General features: G+C 35.4%; 1 protein-coding gene across 3 annotated transcripts in view; it reads right to left on the bottom strand.

Annotated features, from left to right (window-relative positions):
• Nucleotides 1-22794, bottom strand: part of LOC117779923 — a 50744-nt gene that overhangs the window by 18750 nt on the left and 9200 nt on the right. For 2 of the 3 annotated variants that reach the window (XM_034616267.1, XM_034616268.1), the window contains exon 3: nucleotides 19384-19662. The exons of the other annotated variant lie outside the window; for it this stretch is intronic. In XM_034616267.1, the coding sequence (XP_034472158.1) occupies nucleotides 19384-19662 (279 nt within the window). The remainder of the gene's footprint in view (nucleotides 1-19383; nucleotides 19663-22794) is intronic. 3 annotated transcript variants of the gene reach the window in all.

Below are 22794 nucleotides of genomic sequence, written 5' to 3'. Positions count from 1 at the left end.
CTAAGAAGGCAGAGAAATTAAAAGAAATGAAGCCTACAAAAGTCTTTAGAGAATTTAAACAGACTGTTGTCACTATGAAAATTGAATATCCAAATTTTTTTATAAAGTCCAATTGCGAGACAATGTTTGTTGTAGTTTTCTTTATCAAAATTAATACCTTTCAAGTTCTTTCAATTACATAATAGGAAAAACTCTTTGATTTTTCTTGCTGTTATATATAGAAAAATTTTAATAAATAAATATTTTTTTTCGAGGAATTTGTACATTGAAGTCATAGGCTCAAAGCACAGTTTAAAAATTACCATTATTGCGTCCTCTTGAAGGTTGCCCTACTTAAATGCATCTCGCATTTGGAAGAGCACTTCTAGTATTTCCTGCTGTTCTATATAGCCATAATTCAAGGGGATGTAATAAAGCACCCCATTGACCTTCACTCGAGACTCGAGAACCACTCGCAATACATCAAACCACTCAACCCGCTCAAAAACCGTTATCAAGCACACACACACACACACATATTTGGGCATGTTGAGAGTGCAAAACTTTGAAATGCTTCCACATGCCACATGCAGCTCATAAGTGCACACACAGATACACACTCACACACATACTGACATTCGAACATTCAAAAGTCATTTAAATTGCAATAGAAAACTCGGCTGCCCGTCACACAAATTCAGTTTCGCAATGGGGCGGCCCAAACCAAAAACCATCTACATAGAGGCCTCAATGGATCCATTCGCACGAATAAAGATCCTGCAGCGTTCAAAGAGCAAAAATAACAGAAAAGAAGAAACAAACATGCGAAATAAACGAAAAGAGGTACAAGCATTTTTTGCTGTTCTTCGTGATATTCTCAGAAATGAAAGAAAAAAAAAAATACATCATCTTGGATGTTGCTTGTCGTCTATGGAGCTGGCAAAGGCGTCGCTAGGTCTGCCAAAAAAGTGCTAAGAATTTATGCATGTGCCAACATCTGTGGCAGATGAGAAGTTGCAAGGGCAGCGCAGGAGGGAAGGAGGGAAGGAGGGAAGCCCTTGAACTTGGGCCAGGAAGTGTCGGTCGATTGGCAAAGCCAAAAACAGTGTGTCTTTCCGTCCATGTGTACTTTGTATTTGTGTTGGTGAGCTGTAGAAATAGGAATCTGCAGATACTCTTTCAGAAATGATATATGAATATCTACAATGATGTCATCTAACTTGAGTTATTTCAAGGAAATTGAATTTACTTAGAATTTATACGTTTAGGATTAGCGTTAAAAATGATTCTAATTTATTTGAAAGATTTTTAAAAATTCAAATAATGCATTAATTAATTGCGGTTATAAAAGAATACGATTATTATATGCGTACGAATGTACATATACATACATATATGCAAATGTACTTATTTTTAAAGGGACTTATATTTAATTATAAATCATAGAAGGTCTTTCGCAACAGCCCTTGAGTTACTCATGCTCTTTCATTGCGTTTCCGGGTTTCTGTATTTATTATTATTAAAGTTGGGATTATTTTTATAAATGAACCAGAGTGGAACTGACAAAGTAAGGAACTAAAATATAAAATCTTCAGATATGCAAAGCAGGAACTAAATTCTATTTTTTACAGTTATTAAATTTCAAACTAGTGAAAAATAATTGAGACAGTCAATAAATTAATAAAGAGTGGTCTAAATTAAATAGGAATTACGTTTTATTTACATAACGCACATTACAGAATAGTGTCACAACTCAAAGTATTTATTGGTTCATATTATGTTCAAAATGATCACAATTTATAATAATGACGAATTGAGTTACTTTGAAACTTGCCTAAAGCCTTTTAAACAAGAGCATCAAAACTTCGCATTACTAAATTGAATATTTCAATGTGCGTTATATATTTTTTTTGTGAAAAACATGCCTTGCATATTTGTGCAGGCACTCAACTCAGATGCGATGGCGTCATGCGGGCTCGATATAGCTGATGAGATACTCGCACTCGGAGAATGCCTTTTTTGGGGTTGTGTTGTGAGAACCACTGCATAAATCTGCAGAAATTATGGCTAGATATGTCTTGAAATTTATTTTATTTTATTTTTTTTTATTTTAGCTGCAATTGATGACAGGCCAAGTAATTCGCAAAGAAGTACAACTTGCATTGTAGCACTGTGTATCTTTGTATCTTTGTATCTATTAGCTACAAAGCTACAACTATGTAAGCATGCGGCGTTGCTGAGCTAAGCTGAGGTCACGCCCCCTTTTGTGCAAAGGCGAAGGCGAAGCTATTTCGCATGCTGTTTACATTTATGCAACATGTCGAGTGGCAACTTTGTATCTAGATACTTATAGTTGTCAGTGTACAGCGGTGTGTTGGACTGCGTCTGATTATGACATTTAACATGAACACGTAGTGAGCACAACACATGCGAGCGACAGCATTGGTATTTCTGCTTCTTCTTTTCCTCCTTCTTCTTCTGTTTTTCCTGTCTTTTCTTTTAATTTTTCTTCTATTTCCATTTGGTATTTTTACTAGACACGAACGCACAGCGTGACAGAGAGAAAGACAGAGAGGAAGGGAAGGGGAATGGACAGTTTCAGTTCCCTTTTTAGCTCTCTGCTTCATTGCGAATTCATTCGTTCATTTCGTGCTGTTGCCTGTCATATTTTGCGGTCTTATCGCAAACCCCAAAAATGAAATTGGCAACCATTTGAAGCGCCCAAAATGCACGAAAAAAATAAAAGCAAACACTGTACTGCACACAAATTGTTACCAAACATTGGCTCTGACCGGAGATCGGATTGCTGTCTGCTTGTCCAGGGCTAAATTGGCTTGTTCAAATGTATCTTGATAAGAACTGACGGCCTATTGGCACCGAGAGTCAGCGCATTGTAATGGAAAATGTTTATTTCAACCTTTTGTTTTTTTTCTTCCCAGTTTTTTCAGCTTTTTGTGGTTTCAACTCACCTGCAAAGAGAGAAGAACAGGTTGTGAATTAATTAAAATATGCAAAAGTATCAGAAGTATCTTTAATGTAAAAGCTATGTATCTATATAGTAGAAAGCACTGACAATCTTAATAACATTTTTATCTATTTATAGATTGAAATAGAAACACTTTTAAAATATCTATAATATATATAATATTGGCACCACAAGTGTGAATTATTCATAGCTCAATTATGTTATAGCCTTTTTTCAAATTTGCAACAAGCGAAAAATTCCAAAATTGCTTTAAAAATATATTTATGAGCGGAAAACGAGTTCTATAAACAAATCATGTGGAACGAGAACAACGACAACAAAACAAAACAGAACAACATAAGTAACAAGTAATGACAAAAGCAAGTCGAGTGCCAGTGACGACTTATTTGTCACTAGAGCTGCTTGTGATTGTTGCTTTTATGGGTAGTTCACTGTAAGCTGCCGCGTGTGGGCGTCAAGTTGAACGACAGTGACAGTGGCAGTACTAAGGTCAGGCGTTCACCAGTGCGTATGAGCAATAATTTTTTTAATTGTCGCATTAAACAGTTAACGGGCGTCACGATTGTTGTCTCGACGCTTTCAGTTTTTCACTTGCGGTTCAATTTTATTTTTGCTCTTTTAATTATTGTTTTATTTTTTGCCTGGCTGCCTTTAATTGTTTATGTAAATTAGAATTAACTCGCACTTTTGATGAGCAATTTAAATACACAGCACTTTTGAGGAAGTGAAGTAAAGTGCGCAGCAGCTTAATACAAAAGTATCTTGCATCTTTCAGCTACTTTTAGCCGGCGCTTGGTGCAAATAAAGGTGTGAGCGCATTTGGCGGATAAATGTTAAACAGTTCGTGCCGAAAGGCAACCACAATATTTCGAGGAGTAACCATGAGGGTTGCAAGTCAACAAATTGACACATTCGAAGTAATTGGTTCAGTCTGCAGTTTGTCAAGTGCTGTAGTAACTTGTCCGCAGATACGCAGATACATTTTCTCATACATCATAATCATCTTCATCATCATCATCATCATCACCAGCATTCGGTCAAAATTTGTGCAGCTCTTGGACCGCCGTGCACACAATTTGTGGTCAATGCTCGTGTCATTCATCTTGATATGCTGCGCTTCCTCCTCCTCCTCCTCCCCCCTCCACCCAGAATTCCATCTTTCCTCTTGCAGCAAATTAGCTTAGCTGGCAGGTAGTGTAAACGTCAGTTAACCAGCTCTTTTGTCATCACAGCTTCGTGTGTGTCTAGACCATTTGATTGAACGCAGCGTTGACAAAAGACGTATGAGCTCTGCTCAATCCGTAGATAAGCCCAGTTTCAACCCTCTACACCCTTCAACCTTCACCCTTCACCCTTCACCCTCTACCCTGCCTGCCACTCAGCTGAGATCAGTCGTCAGTCAGAGTTTGTCCAGGTTCAATGCTTCAATTAAATTCACTGTCAATCATTTTTAGCTCTCCTGCTGTCGTTGTTGTTGTTGTTATTGCTCCCGCTTTCCACTCGTTTTCTTGTTGTTTTATTTTCAAAAATGTTCGTTGAACATTTTGAAAATTTCATAGCTGGTTGTGATTAGCAACGCGCCGTCTATGGTGCTTGTGTTTGGCCATTAAATGGGTTTTTTGACTTTGGCTTTGACTTTGACTGATTTGCATTGAAGTTCATAAACATGGCTGGCAGGTGTAAGAGGCTCAACAGTGTTTGTTTAGTGGACTGTAAATCTATTGGTTGCATTGTTTTGGTAAGGTTATTTAATAATTTGAGAGTGTTGGAACATTAACATTTTGGTTAATCAAAGTTATGTCATACGCATTTGTGCTTCTTTTTAAAATGATAATTTTTGAAAATCTATTAATTTCAAAGAATTTTTCTGAAGAAGAATAATTTAAATAATTAAAATATTACTCAGTTTTTTTTCTTTTTATATTTTTTTTTACGTTTATTATTATTTTTATGAGTCATTTCAAGAATAAACAGAACAGATAAGTTGCAGAATTTTTTAAACATGACAGGGTTCGAACCCAGCTATTCTTCAAACTGTAGTTCTAGTTATATTGTATTTTAACAATTAAAATTCAATTTGTTTTACAATTTTAAGCCAAAGAAGACAGCTGTGATTACCTCTAGAGTTTTCTTAAACTGATTACAGACTTCATCTTGGTTTTTGTATTATTTTCTCCATCTGTGCAAAAAAAATCTCAATCTCTGGGTAAACAATGTTTCACCCCTAAGCACTATTATTTTCTTTCAGTACAGCATATAGCTTCTACAATTTTAAACACTCTCCCTAGTTTTCAATTTGCAGACCTTCACTTTTCCAGTGTCTCAACAATTTGACAACTGTTAACAGTTCTTATCTTTTCCAGAGCTTAACCCTTTAAGTCTGTGCCAAGATCTGATATAGTAGTATGTAGTATTTACACCTCATTCTCTTACATTTATCACTCGTTCATATCTCTGCTCACCGCCCAGTTCCCCTGAGTGTATCAGAAACCTAACCCGAGTGTAGTTCTGTTCACTTTTAGCCTGCCCACAGATACAGATACATGTATTTCTGTTCCGCAGCGTGAGAACTGTGCCAGGTGAATGTCTCTCTATTGTTCTTGGCTCTCAATTCTCTTGTTCAGCGACATTGTAGGAAACTTTTCGCCTCTTTTACCTATTTTCTTGTGCAATTATTTATAATAGCACCCGGTTCCTCGCTTGTTTTCTGCTTTAATGCCATGGAGAATTAATGAAGAGAGAACGAGAGAAAAGGTTTGTCTCGGAATTATGCAGGTAACGATTGCTGCAGTTTGTCGGAGCTGAGCGCAGTTCATTAAGGGTAATGCATGCCAAAAAGATTGAAAGAAAGACAAATTGTCTGGCACACAGCGCACACACAGTCAATACACACACCTACACACATCAATATGGAAGGCAGAAGGCGCCTTAATGACAAAACGACATTGTTGTGCTCCTGGCACCTGCTGCAGTTTCCTAGAAAATGTTTCCTCATTTCTTGTACACCCACAACAACAAAAACAGTTTAGTGTCCTGTTTGCTAAATGTTTATGAATAATTAAATTGCTGGACTTGTCTTGGCTGCAGTTTATTGATTTTCAAAGTTCTAAGTGAAACTCTCAGAGAGTGTGAGTTCATTGCACTGACCCACTGACAACTCTTGGGTAGAAGTCTTCCCCTACTTGTAAGCCATATAACTAGTCGCCAACTAACTTAAATGATAACATTGTAGCGCCCAAGTACAATGTACCTTTCCGACTGAGCTGAAGTCATACATGCGTGCATTTGAGTACTTATTTCTGCTGCTTTGTCACACATGTCATATACAGAAAACGTCTCATATTTCCGCAGCTGATTAGCATGTGCACTTGAAGGACCCCCTCTATAGAAAATGCTACTCTGTGTGTGTGTGTGTGGCTACTGAAACTGAGGTTGCAGTGAGGCCAGTCCAAGGTTGAGATACTTGAGGTGCCCGTGAGAAAAGTCATTTTTTCTCTTTACATTTTTATGTTTTGATGTTGTTTCTTGATGTGCTAATGGGCGGTAAACATTTCGTAAGCTTCATTGATTTTTATGCATTGTTTATGGACGGCACATTTCAAGTGGGTCACTTGAGAGCACCAGCGCATAAATAGCTCGATGATCAATATTTTTGTTGTTAGCTCAACTTGTGTAATAGTCGTCATACATGTGTAACTACACTTTCGAGTGTTATGGTAATTTTAGTCACTTGTTTACCAATAAGTAGCATGTCTTGTACTTGCTAGCAACTTACTTTTTATATGCTTCATGCTTAGGCTTAACAGGTAGTTGAGATTAAACTTCAATATACATTTCATACATTTACTTTATCGTTTTGAAACATCCTTTAGTATTTCCTCAACACTTATCTAATCTTTGTATTATTACTTTGTACATATTTATGATGCCATCTCAAATATCATAAAAATATATCTCTATTAATATCTCAACTTTAACTTTCACATTAAATTGTATTTCCTTAGCTTCCTGCTACATAAACTCAAACTCGAAATCAAGTATCAGTTTACATCGTAAACTTGCTCCAAATTGAACAGATATATATTTTTTTTTATAGGCAAAACAAATTAATAATTAACATTTTTCTATAGACTCGTATAGTTTTTCTTAGTTGATTAAAGGCGACGCTTTTCCGCAAATGAAAATGAAAAGCTGGTCAAGTTTGGTCATTAGAAAAAGTGACATTTGCGATGTGGCGAAAACAAGTTGGTTTTAACCACTTTGTTGGACATCGCCTCGAGAGTGAAATCTTGACTTGGAAAAGTGCTCAAAACATGTGCTGCAACTTGTGTCGAAAGATTTATCAAGCCAGCATCTTCCAGCGTAGCATCATCATTGTCATTATCTTCATCATCGCAATCATGATTAACAATAGCTGCGGCAAGTCTTTTGTCATTCGTAGTATGTAAAAGGTCAGGGGTATTGAGGGGGAGATATCGAGCTGTAGCCTCTGCTTCATGATAAATGAAATTTTGCACTAAGCGTTGCTTTTACTTAAGGCCAAAACTTTAGCTGTCTTCGAGATGTTTGTATACGAGTACGAGTATGTGTGGCGTTTATCATTATTGTAATTTCTGGCCGTAGGCAGTTGGCCAAGACCACGCAACACGCACGTCTCTCTCTGGCTGGGGACATTTGGCACCGAGCCATAATGCTTGGCCACAAACAAAAGAAACAAGAACAACAACAATAACACCCAAATACAACATATGTGATTGATTGTAATTGAGGTTGGTAAAAGTTGTTGTGTCAATGTCAAAGCCGGGGTGAGCAAAAAAACCAAAAAAAATTGGTCTACGGATTTAGTCTGTCACTTGTGAAAAACCAGAGCTAAAGAAGCGGAAAATTTTCTACAATTTTCATATTATGGACTTTTTGAGTGATGCTGCAAATTGTGAAATGCTTTGAATGAGAATTTCAAGCTAGCAATTTGTCATTTGAGTGAAGTAATGAAGAAAATTCAATTGTGAAATGTTTGTCAATTATTAATGGACAAGTCTGCTTTAACTGGAATTTAGAAAAATGTATTCTTAAACTTTCCTTATTAAATTAAAACTTGATTATTTTTGTCTCTTTTACCTGACCATATTCTATGCTAGTTTTCCTTAACCCTTTTTAGCGGAGCTTTGTAGTTTAATTAACACAAAAAACTTCGCAAGTGCCATCAGCTCAACTCTAAATTAAGGCCAAAAAAAGTTTTCCAGTTGCCAACAGTATCACTTGCAAAAGTTGATGGTCACAATTAAAAGTTAAAAAAAAGTTAAGAGACCTGGCCAAGCTTTTGTTTTTTTTTGAGCGGGTTATGGCCATGTCGTAATGGCTGAAAAACTCAGAAGCTCAGCGGCACATTAACACGTTTCAAATGACTTAAATATGTTGCCAAATGTTGGCAAGAAATATAAACCAAAAACAAAAACTTGGGAAAGTTGTTTAGCTACTATCTGGAAATATGTCACAGTGTCAACAATACAAATAATGAACCAAATAATAATAATAATAATTATCAGCACAATCATAATGATAATAAGTAATGAAAAGAAGAAGCAGCTGCAGTTGTTGTAATAGTCGCTCTGTTTGTATCTCGAACTATACACACCGATTGCCCAACATGGCTAAAAAGGGTGAGCTTTTCTCTCTCTCCATATTTCCCAGTCATCTGTAAGTTTTGGTCTTATGCAATTGTCATTATTGTCTGTCATTGTTGTTGTTTTTGTTGTTGGTTTATGAATATTAAACTAGTGTTTTGTTGTTGTCGCCCATTGAGTGCGCAAGCAGCGCGTATCTTTAAGATACTTTTTCAAGTCAAGTGGTTTTTGTCAGTTTGGTTGTCGTTGCTACAATTTCACTGCTTCTCATGGCATGAAGTTGTGTCAGTTTTTTGTGATGTTTATTTATTTTTATTTTTCGACTAATTAAATGTGCCAAAAGCGTAAATTCAATTAATTTAATTGTTGTACCAAGAAAGAAATGCCAAAGAAAAACTTCAACTTGGCCACTTTTGAAGGCTAAGTTTGTGGCAGCTTGAGTTATTTTTTAAAGCATTTCACAGTTGCAATTAAGTTACAATTTGTTTCTGGCCAAATTAGCAATTGAAAGATAAAGTTGCTTGAGGTTTGTAATTATTGTAAAGTGCTTAACTTTGGAAATGTTAGATGTTAACGAATTTTATTTAAGACTAAATTGTTAATCTGTTAATCTGCAAATTATTGACATTTTAATTGAAATATTTGTTAAATTAATTAGTATAAGTTGTACAAATCAAATACTTAAGCAATTTCACTTTTCTAATCCAAAATACAACGATAATATTTGAAATTCCAGCTTCTTAAACTTAAAAGGTCTTAATAGGAAATAAAAATTGATAAGTCGACAAAACAAAAAATTTAAATATTACTAAAATAATTTGTTTGATTTTAAGAGTAATTAAGAAAATAACTGTTAAACGTTTCATTTAAATTCAGTCATTAAACAGCTAAAAAGGGAACACATAAGTAGAAATACCAGACATTGTAGACTCATGCCTACGACAGAATACTTAAATGACTAATTGATGATGCTCAGCTGCGAACACAGGCAGAGAATTAGATACAAAAAAGCAGAGAGCATTGCTCACTTGAGCGAAAGTATTTTATTTGCCATAAATTTCCATAACGCGCTCAACTCAATGGGTTTATTACTCATACCCAGGGATTTGGCTGCTGGAGATCGAGTGGCAAGTGAATCATAGTCGAAACTGAATGAGATCTGCACTGTAATGACAACGCCCTGAAGTGTTAATGACGCAAATTTCAAATTCATTCAACAAATCGTTTTGTTAATAATATAAAATATTTTTAAAACATTTAAAAAAAATAATTTTTGGCAAATGATTGCATTTATAAATACAGCACGCGGTAAGGGAATGTACGTGATTTGTATGCAAATTTGTACAATTAAGTAAGCGCGAAAAGTGTATCTGATGGATGCAAATGGTGCTGTCATGACATTGGATGCATAACATGCAGACTGTATCTTTTTTTCTCTGTTTCATGTTTAAACATATAAATTAAAATGCCTGCGGTTAATGATTATGTTGTTGTTGTTGTTGTTATTGCTCATCTTTTCCGATTGCGGTCTCGCTTGGCAGACGAGTGTATAAATTTCGTTAATATGACCAATCGTAAAGTTGATAACTAGACGGGGAAGTTAAGGGGAGATAGAGCTATTAAACATGTGTATTTATAACGCTTATTTACGTTATTTTTCGCGTTTATTGTTGAATCAGTTGCTATTGTCTAAGCATTTTTTTAACGGTTGTCTGACACCTGCCTGACCACAACAGTCGAAGCATCGCATTATGTAACGTTTATGACAGAGTTTTATTAAAATTAATTTTGATTAATGTTCGAGCTGAACGATTAGACTAAATTTAAGGTATGCAAAGTTTGCTTAGGCAATTATAATGTCATTCTGTTTTTCCATAATTATATTATGTTTCCGCTCATAGGTATAATTTTTTTAAAAACTACAGGTTCTTTTTCTAGTAGACACACAACTGGTTTTTGTTTGAAATAAATAACATTGCCAGCTTTATTTAACTGTTGAACTAGTTCACATAAGTGGTCAGGTCAGATTTATTAATAAAATCCTGAAGCGAGCAAAGCAAAGACAAAAAGTTAAATCGGAACTTGTACTTTTTGACAATTGAACTAGTTTAGCAGTGACAAAATGAGCTTGTTCCACAGATACTTATCAATATTTTTTTTTACTAACTTTTTTTGCAGTTTTTAATAATTTGCGGAACTAAGTCATTTTGTCAATAAACCAGTTCAGCAAAGCGGAACTTGATACACAATGTATTGCTATCTTAATGGAATATTTCTTCGCAATTGCTGAAGTGTTTACTTGTTGGAACTGGTTACTAGAAACTATTTCCATTAAATATTTTCGGGGGAAATGTGTCTTGTCAGTTCGTTAGCTCGTTAGTATTTGGGTTGCTTCCAAAAGTCCAAGCAAGTACTCTATCCAATTAGTTGCTTTCACATTTCAACAGTTTACAGCAAACTGTCAACACTTCTTCTCCTTCTACTTCTCAACTCAATTGCCATTTCAATGGGCCACTAAAAATGTCATTCTTCATTTAAAGAGATAATTTCTATGCTAGCCGAAGCACTTGGAAGGCATTTCAGACGTTTGCGAAATCATTGGGTAATATTTTGTTATACTTTTTTTTTTTTTTTTTGATGGAAAAAGCTCCAAATTGTGTAGAAAGATAGAAAATGAAACGAGACTAAAATATGACATTTGACATTTCAGTAAAGTGCTTTGTATGCAATCGCTCAAAGGCGAAAACCATTTAAAAGTTTTGTCATTGAGAAGATGGAAAAAAAAATGTTGAGAACAGCGTAAATTTGATGAAATTATGAAAGTGAACACTTTGAGATTTTCCAGCTAATTTAGCAGCTGTGCGTGGCAATGGAAAGTTAGGGCAAAAAAAAGAACTGTTGGCTTGGCATTGGATACGCAGAGCGGACAACGTCAATGACTGAATGTGCCATAGGGCAATTTAAGTCTATTGTTCTTTTGGCCCATTAAAAGCAGCCCCCAGTCTGTGGAACAAGCCGCACTAATGAGCGTCATGGCATGCATAATGTATGGAAGGCAGGCACCAAGAGCACCACCAACACCACCCACTCACAGTAACATAATAGTGTCTGTCAAGTGCAGCGCGTCGTCGTCGTCGTCATCATCGCATGTGTAAAAGATACAAAGATACTTCCTTGTCCGAGTACTCTCCAGCCACAGTCGAGTGCGCGCACTAAACTAATGACAATATCAAATTACAGACTGTCTTGTCTGTCTGTCTGTCTATCTGACAGTCGGTCTGACAATGAGCACGACAATTTGCATGACACACTTAGCCAGGCCAACAGTTTTTGGGGAGTGGTACTACCAACAACTCCTCAGCTGTCCACAAGTTGGACTTACATTTTAAGAGCTTCCTCCTCTGCTGCCTTTTGCCTGTTGCCAGTTGGCAGTTTGTCAACGACTCGTTAATGCAATTTCCACTGTCAATTTCTAAAAACCACAAAAACAGAAACTCATCGTATACGCTGAAAATGAAAGTAATTTGCAAAAGCCATGCAGCGTCTTCTCACAGAGATCGTGAGGCTATAAACCAAAACATAATGCAAGTCGGCAGCAATAGAGATAGAGAGACAGATAGAAGAAACATGTGAAAGTCGATGCTCAAATGAAGTCAAAGTTGTTGGGGGCCAAACGAAAGTGTAGACTTGAAGCTTTATTTTAATAGCTTATAAGCTCTAAAAACCAAAATGGACATAAAGTAAGATGGCGCTATAAGAGAGGTAATTGGAAGAATGATCTTTTAAATTGCTCATTTTACTTGACATCTTAATATTTTAATTTCAGTTTTCTGTATTTAGTCATTTATATTTCTTTATTTAATTGGGAGTACGATCTTTATATGAAAGCGTAGTTAAATGCTTTTTTCTAGCTACCTGTCTGATAACTATCGTTTTTATACATATTGCTTCCTATATTAAAAGACTTTTCGTTTTAGAATAAAAGCATTATTTTTGGACTAACTCTCGACTCTCGAATAATTATATATCCAATATTATTCCCAGCTCTGAAGCTTCATCACTCTCATTTCCCATATTACTTTATGCTTTGTGGCTGCTTAATTGATTATCTCCCACACTTTAATTTAACAACTCTTTTCTTTTCCTTCCTCATTCTGGCATTGCATCTCTCTCTCGTGTCTTTAAATCACTTCCTGCATACTTAAGTCGCCCCACCCATAATTAATCAAAAGCAAACCGGTAAAAAGTATTCACGCGATATACTCGACTCACATGTGAGTACACTGATAAAAAACTTCCTTAAAAATATTACTCACAGCGTGCTATTGATAAGCTAACGCGGTAGAATTATGCATTTATTTACTGAGAAATCTAAAAGTAAATTAATTACGAGCTAAAATACTGAAGAATGTAACTTACTGACGTCATTTAGAAGGGAATACAAAAGTTGAACTCACCTAGAAAGAGAGCAATTAAAAACCAAATAAGATTAATTATAGAATAGATTCAAGAATATATATATTATAAGTAATGACATTATGAATTTATTGCCAGAGCCAGCACCAAGCGTAACCCACGTCATATAACAAAATAATAAATACAGATACAATATCTATAGATACATATACTCTTATGCATCTGCTTTCACAGTTGGACATTTAATTGAGTGCGAACAAAATGGATTGTACAATATATAATATATTTTAAGTAGAGACCGGCGAACTGTGAAGAAAACCGAGTCTTAATTATCCAGAGTATTTCCGTTATACGGGGGCTTCACATAGCGTTGCCAGATCGCTGCACTCGCTGAGGTTCATTCGAAGCGGGTTGCAAGCTGTTATTAGCATTATCATAAAATTATTTATTTGATCATATAGAAACCCATAATTGTTATTGTTGTTTATCCCAGGCGACTCTCATCTTTTGCAGAGTTGTCAGTTGGTGTAAATAACATGCAACACATTGACCCTGACTGATCAACGGGTCGTTTCTTCTTTTAGGATTGATGAGTGCACAAAGCTGTTTCATTGTTCGTTCTTTGGGCATCTGTAATTTGTCAGCTAATTGGTCGATGGTCCCATCAAGGCATTATTGATGTTGTCTGATCTTTGAAAGGCGGAAGCTGTAACCCTATCGATAGACGTTAGTCTCATTCTCTTGAATTCTTTTCAAAGTAGTTGCAACCCACGTCCTTGTCGAAAACAAGCCATAAAAACACAAAATTAATATCTATTGACAGCAAAACATTTGAATTGTCACCTCGTCCGAAAAATATCAAAAATACTTGAATTCTTTTCAAATCTACTTCGTGTGCCTAACCGAATTTGGTCAGAGGTATCCAAATATGGCTAAATATTTTTACTGGCACAGCGCGTGGCCAAAAAGTTGTGATCTATAAAATTTGCTTAGAGTTTTGGACTTGTTGTTGTCGAGTCACTTGTAAGTCTGCTTGTTGACTTTGAAATTCAATTTGGAAGCTACGCAACTTGCCTAAGATCTTATCAGCTGCCTTATCTTATCTGTCTGCGTCTCTGCAACACGATTTTCAGTTACAAATGTTGCTGTTAATTACGTCACTAAATGAATTTTCATTTGAAGTCTCGATGCGCCATACAATCGATTTAGACGGCTTAAGCTGGGTGAAGGGGTCAACAGGCAAACAATTAGCGTTCTCGTCATGTGGGAGTTGTGACTGGAACAGGGGAATGGGGAACGAGGAGTGACGGGGATGGCAATGTTATGTTAACTCTTAAGTGATTAAGGTCAGGCCTCTAATTAGAAGACCAATAAATGAAAGTGGGTGAGCTTCGGGAATTGTTGTGAGGTGTTACTTATTCAGCGGCTGCTTTTGAAGTGTACTCGATTTGTATTTATTTTTATTTTTTAAGGGAGAGAAGTTTGTGGGAAGCCGTAGAGCAGAAAGATATTTGCTTAGAGAAATAGTTTGTTGCGAACAGAAGAATGACACTAAAGATATATTCAGACTTGAATGTGGTTAGGAAAGAATCAAGATTTACATAAATAAAAGAAATGCAAGAGTGTTAAAACAATCCAATAAGTGTATTTATATAAGACATAGAATAACACTGAACACATATAAATAATCATGAACTCAGAACTCAGAAATAAATTGAAATGGAATAGGATTATTATACATTGGAGAACTAAGATCATATACATAAATATTATATTAAATATATGATATAGCGGAATAGAATACAGCACTAGGATTATTGGAATCATTTATGAAATGTATGGGCTGATATAAATGTATCACTTAATATATTAAATAGAAAATTAATTTAAATAAAATTTTCAAAATTTTCATACACGGCTTTTAAAGGTTCAAATCGTCCAGAATTTGACTATAGTACCAACATATTCTCTCCCTCTCACTATGTGTTCAGCTTACACCCGCCAACTTTCAAAGGGAAGTTTTTCAATTTTTTGCAGATTTAATTAAATGTTGACATCATTGCAACATGTGGCATGCCGCATTTCAATGCAAGTTTACCTAACGACTATTGACAGGCATCAAAATAAACGCGGACGAGCAAAACGCAAAAGAATACCAAATGAATAACCGAGTTGCATTCACGTTGTCCGAAAAGCAAAAATATTCAACAATTGAACAGAGATAGAAAGAGAGAGAGAGAGGAAAAAGAGAGAGAGAGAGAGAACGAACTCTAACGTACCGTGGTAAATGCCAAAAGGAGAACTGCCGCTGGGTTGACATTTTCCTAGGGACAATTGCACATGGCAATGAATGGAAAACAAGTGGAAATGCCCAACCCATTGTTCAACTGGGAAAAACAGCTGGCAGAAAAATTGAATCCCCTTGTCAGACTTTGCTTTTGTTCCTTATAATATATTTTGCGCTGTTTAAATTTAACTTCCACTCTTTGAACATTTTTAGCCCGAGACTCTGTCATGATTTTAGTGCTGATTTATATTGCATATTCCGGCGCACGGCCTCCAGGCATATATTGAATATCAAATATGATTTTAAGACGTTGCCAAAGTAAAACGAATGAAAAATGACATTCAATTGAATTTTATGTCGCAGCAGCTTAGGATGCGACTTCAACTTGAGCTCTGAGTCTCGGTTCTTGGGTTTGGTTTTGCTTTTTTTACTGCACTTTACTTGGGCGCAACAATAAATTGCCTTTTATATATACATAGAATCAGACGCTGTTGCGGCTGCATTATGTATGACTACCATGATAAATATATATATCTATATGTATTTATACTTGTATATATATTCTCTTTGTGGCTTTGCCATTTATGTTATTAATGCGGCGCATGCCTTGCGGCTGCTTTTGTCTGCTGCCCTGGAACCTGTTTGCCCAGGAGCCTTCGAATGCCGATCTTATATACCCTTGCAAAGGGTATGAGTATTGCGAAATTTTCAGGAAGTGTGTGACTTTAAAAACTATACTTAGCCAAACTTCTATAAATCTAATTGAATGTTTGTTTATAATTTTTTATAATAGATAAAGTAGTACTATTAAATTTTGAAAAGATAATAGCGTGAATTGAAAGCTGCATCTAATAAAAACATTTCCTTTTTCAACACTTTCTTTATACAATACAATTTGATCTCTGAAACTATTTATTCATTCCTATATCTATCTATCTCTCTACTGATGTATCTATTTATCTTTTTCGGTATAATTATAAATGTAGATATTTCTATTTTTAGACAATTAAATATTTATCTGCATTTTTACGTTAATAGATTCATCTATTGATTTTTTATCTACATTAAACTATATCTCTACACTTGTTCTGAGTAAAAGGGTATCACATGTTCGGCACACCACATACTAATTCTTTCTAGTCTTTTATTCGTTCGAAAATCGAATTTTACAGCCTGGGCATATAAAAAATATTGTTGATTGATATCGCTTAGGCATTTGATGTAAGTAAAAATGCGTGCGCTGCAAAATTTCATTAAAATTTTAGCCAAGTTGCCCACATATTTCACAGATGCCATAATTAATGGCTATGTGGAGTTGTTTTCACTATAGATACTCATACATAGAACTTGCCCTTTGGCAAAATTCCCGTAATTACAGGCGTACATTTTTCAGCACATGTGCAGAATCATCCGAAGAGCTCTCTGTAGCTTTGTCTAGGGCTTTGGCTTCAAAAAGAATTTTTTCTAAGCGGCTTTTAGCTTTTAATTATATATTCTTTTCTTCGTTGAAATTCTTTGTAATACAATTAATTTATGTTGTCTTCTATCAAGTGAATTAATCATTTGATGAGCTTATCTATTAAATTGAAAAGACCTAAATTCTTCAAGCCTAGTATTCATTTGTGTTTTAAGCAAACTAATGGTGCAGGTAGTAAAGGCTTACTGTTCTTATTTTTATTGTTAGATAGTTTATATATTTTCAATGGAATATATTTTTCAAATCAAATATTTATGGGTATATTTATTTTCAAGCTGAATGTATATTTAGATGAGTCATGTCATGAAATTTTTCATTGAAATTGAATTTCATTCTCAGGAACCATTTCTTGGTATTTCTATTATCAAGATATTATTAGTATATGCGTATCATTGAATGCTTTAAAAATTTCTTGTAGAGGTGTCTTTTGAAAAACTAGTATTTCTTAGTATTTTCGAGCTAGAAAACCAGTTTTTATTCATATAGAACAGTGCAGTTCACACCTTTAAGTCAAACTAAATCTGTTGGAATATCTAATACAATTCATCAATATTCGAATGGTTGACAAATTGATTAAAAGCAGAAGCTGACCAAAAGCAAATACCTTTCCAACCGCTTAATAAAATTAACAATTTGCTCAATTTTACATTACCATGCACGTTCCTAGGCTATTTGGTGTATTTTTGACTGTCCATTAAGTCTGGAAAGTCTATCAGTCTTCGCATTTGGACTGACCACTCTTGTGTCAGACGAACCGGCAACAATTCAAAAAGAAATTGAAAATTACAGAGTACGACGAGATGGCATTTCAGTAAAGCAGACGGAGTCACAGTCGCAGCTACAGACAGAGCTCATTATGTGGCCAGGTAGTCAGGTAGGCAGTCGGATAGGTGCTCATACACGTAGTTTACAATTCTGTAAACCGGTTCACACGAAACGAATGCTGCGCATGCGCCGGAAAACCTGTCCAACGATTTGCTCTGCCCCCAAAGACAATTTAATGGCCTGGGAGTCGGAGACGGAGAAGTCGCATCATCGGCACAACAGCCTCAATGGCGCATCAATTATGTTAATGAAGCTTTAAATGTGTCTTGATATTGAAAAACTTGTACAGGCCTTATTGAACAAAAAGGCGGCCGGCAGAGCTTAGCCGGTTTTTCCAATTGTTTACGACGGCTGCGACAAAATGTCAGCTCAGCTGCTGCTTAAGTACAATGTACCACTAAATATCAAAGGAGGTAAACTAAAAAAAAAAAACAAGAAAAATAGAAAAAAAATATCTAAAGAGCAATTTGCATATGGCGACCTTTGGCACACACTGAAAAATCATCAAACTATCGAACTGGGCCCACACCTTCACGCTGTGTCATTTTCACAGCCATTACACATTCTGTTTTTCTTGGCTAACGAGCTTTTGTTTATATTTCACGCTTGCCAGCAAAACCGGAGGACGGTAACTGTGACCCTGAGCTGATTTATCCATAGTTTATGGCCGACACGTAACCGACATATACTCGTAATCCATGTTTTGCCATTTTTCATTCTGGCATTTTAAGCTTGCTGTAAATGCGAGCAAGTATTTTGCAAAAGATTTATCCCTAATCAGGCTGCTATACTGCGACGTGCTATCTCAATGCCATGTCAAATGCTAGCGTTTATTCATTGAATCAGCAAAAAAACATAAAAGGAGAATGTTGAAATACAGTAAAATCTGCTGTAGCAAATAAATTTGGTATTCTATGTATGATAACCCTAACATATAATCTGAGGTTAATCGATTCTGCCTGTTAGAAACACTAGTAATTTTATGGCAAATCTGTAGACTCTATTTTAAATAATTCCTTTTTTCAAATATTATTTAAGTTTTATTTTTAATCATTTCTATATTATAATGGGTTATGATATTCCAGTTGTATATTTTTTAAATATTTCAATATTTTGTATTCCTTTAAATCTAGTTTCTACTGTACTGTGAGTGTTTATATATAAAATCATAAAGCTTAACTTTACATGCTCAGAAAACTTATGCGCGGTGGTTGGCAAAGTCAATTGCTGGCATTTTGTTGGATGGAGGTTTATGACTATTACTATTATTATTATTATGATTATAACATTTTTGTATGCATTGCATTTAATGCAACGTTGAGCTTTGAAGAGCTTGTGCAAAAAAGATGCTATGCTAATATTTGTAATATTAATAAAGTGGGGGAAAAATTGTGCTGAGGGGAAATTCGATTATGTCTAAAAGTAAGGCAAGGGCATAAAATCTTTTAAAGCCAGGCAAAAATAAATAATATAAACTACATTTAATACTAAAAGTGCAGTAACCAAAGCAAATAACCATTAACCAAAAACGAAAAATAAATTAAAATATCGCCCTAAAATCAATAAAAATTTAGATGCTCATGTGAAAAATTCATGGAAAAACAATCTACAAAATATAAACAAAATGATGCTAATATTTTTTAAAATTAATTAACAAGACACTACAGCTCATAGACTAGTTATATATAACCAAAACCATGGGTGGATCTATTATAAAATGTATAGTATTGCCATAACCATGCGAAAGAAAACTATGAATGTATAGATCTTTTGCATATGTATAGCCTACCATATCGGGCCTGAAGTAGACCTGTTGCGTGTACATGGAACTTTTGAGGGAGGACGTCTTATCCGGGAATAATATGCATTTCCCTGGCATTGTTCCTCTCGGTGTTCCACCATTAATTGTTGTCATTGTTGTTGTGGTTGTTGTGCCTGCTGTCAGGTGATGATGGCCAACACCCACGTCTGTTTTCTGGGCTGTCAGACTGCTCGTCGAGTTGACTTTTGAGGCGTGCGAGAGGCGTTTCATATGCGTCCACATTTGATGCCAGGGCGCCGCGTCTTTCTATATATATATATATTTTTTTTTCCATTCGTTGTTGTTGTGGTTTCGTTTGAGGGGGTTGGCGGGGAGACGCAGGACAGAATGTAGTTTTGTATAGTTTGTTTTTTGTCGTGTATATATGTAAGAGAGTGTAAAAGTGTAAGGGATTGTTGTATTGAGTTGGGTGTACGAAAAAATAGAAATAAATACAAATTTGTTTTAATTAAAATTTGCCAATTTATCAGTTGTTCTATTGAGAAAACTAAAATACAGTTTTTGTAATTTTATAAATTTAATTTACAACTAAATAAATTCGATTATGTAAAGTTGTAGTTTTGGGGTAGTTTCACTTGTAAATATATAGATATTTCTGTTTATATATGTATAAGGCAGTTGTCATGAACTTTTTGTAATAGTTAGTTATACAAATTTCGCTTTAAAGAACACACTTATTTTTAATAATATTGACATATTGCCCAGTCGCTAGTTTGTCGGGCTAGTGAACCAAAAGGAACATGTTATAACTAAATATACATGCACTTAGCACATGGCATACACTTAACACCCTAACACACACACGCACCCCTGAAATCCCTCCTACCCCATATAAGTTGAAGACCCCCCCTCCCAGTCTACTCTGATATGATGTCATACTAGACCACAAACCACCCAACTGACGACAACGCCAACGCGCTACCAACAACAATTTAAATTTTATTTTAGTTTACTTCATTCTTTTCTTCTTCTTCCGCTTTATTTTACTAAGTACATATATACTCGCATGTACTTGTTTGGATTGTATGATGTCAACCTTATAGCATGTACGCCGAGATAACGGTTTAACGACACTCCGTTGTGCTCAGATATTTGATAAGAAAATTTTTGTAATTGTTAAAGCAGTTTACTTGATAGGGTTGACTAAGTTGATTTACTGGAATATTTATGACATTTTGTTGAGGTAGTCGAACTATTTTCAGAGATGTACAACAAACCTCTTTAACATTATGATTATGATAATGAATATCAACATTTAAACATGAAATGTAATTGGTTCTATTAGAAGTAAGAATTTTGATAAAATAGCTGTCTAGGTAACGGAAGTCATTAGTTATATTGGTAAGACATAGATATTTCCAGGGTTAAAATGATAATGGCTACTACTAAAAAGTACTTTAAAATTTTAATTGGTAACAGAATATTTTGTATTGGAATAAAATATCAATACTTCAAATTTTAGCTGAGAATATCTATTAAAAAACTTAATTGAATTTACTAAATGTAAAATGTATACAACGAATTTTGCTTAACAATTGAGAAATGCTTTTACAAAATTCTAAAATAATAAATAAATATAATAGTACACATTTTAATCAAAAAAATATTTTCAAATTTTGCTTATATCTCTCTGTTTGTATGAAATGCAGGTACTGCACAAAAACTGACGCCAATTCTAATTATTGCTCTGTTTGTCAAAAGCTATTTACGCGATCATGTAACGTATATACACATACGTACGTACATACATACATACAAACACACAAGTTGACAGTAGCTTCGACCAAGGGTAAACCTAAACAAATGCTATACAAAGGCCCCCCGTTTGGTTCCCCTTCAATCATATTCATAACTAGTTTATATTTTTACAAAAACCTAAGCCCCAAAACCCAATGCGGTCAGCAATGCATTTAAAAGTCATGCCCTTGTCGGTAACTGTGACTATGGTTTTGTGGGGTCTACAACCGCATGGCGCTAACGAAAGAAAGAGAGAGAGAGAGTGCAGAAAAAGGGGGAGAGGGTAGGAGAGGGGGTAGAGTATACACCTACAATGCAAAGCGCTAAACAAATGAAAACGATTTCCGTTAGTCATGCCAACAGTTGAGCTCCCCCTAAAAACAAAAAAGCGGCAACACGCTGCCATTTGGCAAGTGCAACGGCAACAGCAACAACATCTGCAACAGCAACAACAACAACTGCAACAACAACGGCAGCGAACGGAAGCAATGAAAATGGGCACAACAATTGCCCGGCTTTACTTCACATGTGTGTGTGTGCGTGTGTGTGTGTGTTTGGCTTGTTGTTGCTGTTGTTGTCGCCATGACCCACGCTCCCTTGTAAATAAGTTTTTTTTTTTTTTAATTTCATAAACAATTCATTAAAACGGGAAATGGCAATTAAAGTATGCATCATGAAATTATACGTACATAAATACATACAAATATATGTACGAGTATATACATAGATGTATGTACTTATAAAGAGCATGCACAACATGTGAAAAAAGGAAGTTCACTTTGCTTTGAAGGAGGTCAACTCCCAGTTCGCATATTAAAGATTTAAAAATATTTATTAAACAAGATTCCCTTCCATAATGATTGCAGGTTGCTCACCGAGTTACTCACGCATTCAGACACGCACTCACCAGCTCATTCACTCACTCACTCACTCACTCACTCACTCACTCACTCACTCACTCACTCACTCACTCACTCACTCACTCACTCACTCATTCACTCACTCACTCACTCACAGACTGTGACTACGATTCACACAATAAATGCTGATTGCAATGTGATTTCGTCTTAGTCTACAGCTTGAGCTGCATTTTCATCCTCATGCCTTGGTTTAACTTTAGTATGCTTTTTATAATGCCATGCCTCGTTTAACGTAGAGTCCGTCAGAGGAAGAGAGTAAGAGATGAAGATAGATAGAGAGTGAGAGAGAGAGAGAGGATAGGCGCTTAACTCAATTGCATACATGCAACAATTCGTTGCAGCTTCAACAAACTGTATACAAACAAAAGCAACAACATTAGCTGACATGCAACATGTTGATGTAATATGTAAATTTTATTCTTTGCCATTGTTTTCCGTTTTTTTTCCTCAGAAATTTGCTAATGTCGAAGTCAGCGTTGAGTTGGCGAAGAAAGAGGAAGCTCCCTAAAGCTGACAGCCAGATAAAGAAAGAGAGAACGAAGAAAAACTAAGAAGGAAGAGAGAGAGAGAGAGAGAGAGGGAGTACACAAGTCTCAAATGTATTTACTTGCTGTTGATTTTAGCTAGAAAACAAAGCTTAGCTGGTTAAAGTAACAAAGCTGTCAACATTATTAAACTAAAATGTCTGTTTAAAATTAAAGATAAATTGTATTGTACTAAT

This window comes from Drosophila innubila (assembly GCF_004354385.1).
Source record: "Drosophila innubila isolate TH190305 chromosome 2L unlocalized genomic scaffold, UK_Dinn_1.0 4_B_2L, whole genome shotgun sequence".
Lineage (NCBI taxonomy): Eukaryota > Metazoa > Arthropoda > Insecta > Diptera > Drosophilidae > Drosophila > Drosophila innubila.
Note: the sequence above shows the minus strand (reverse complement) of the source record. Positions and strands in the feature narration are given on the sequence as shown.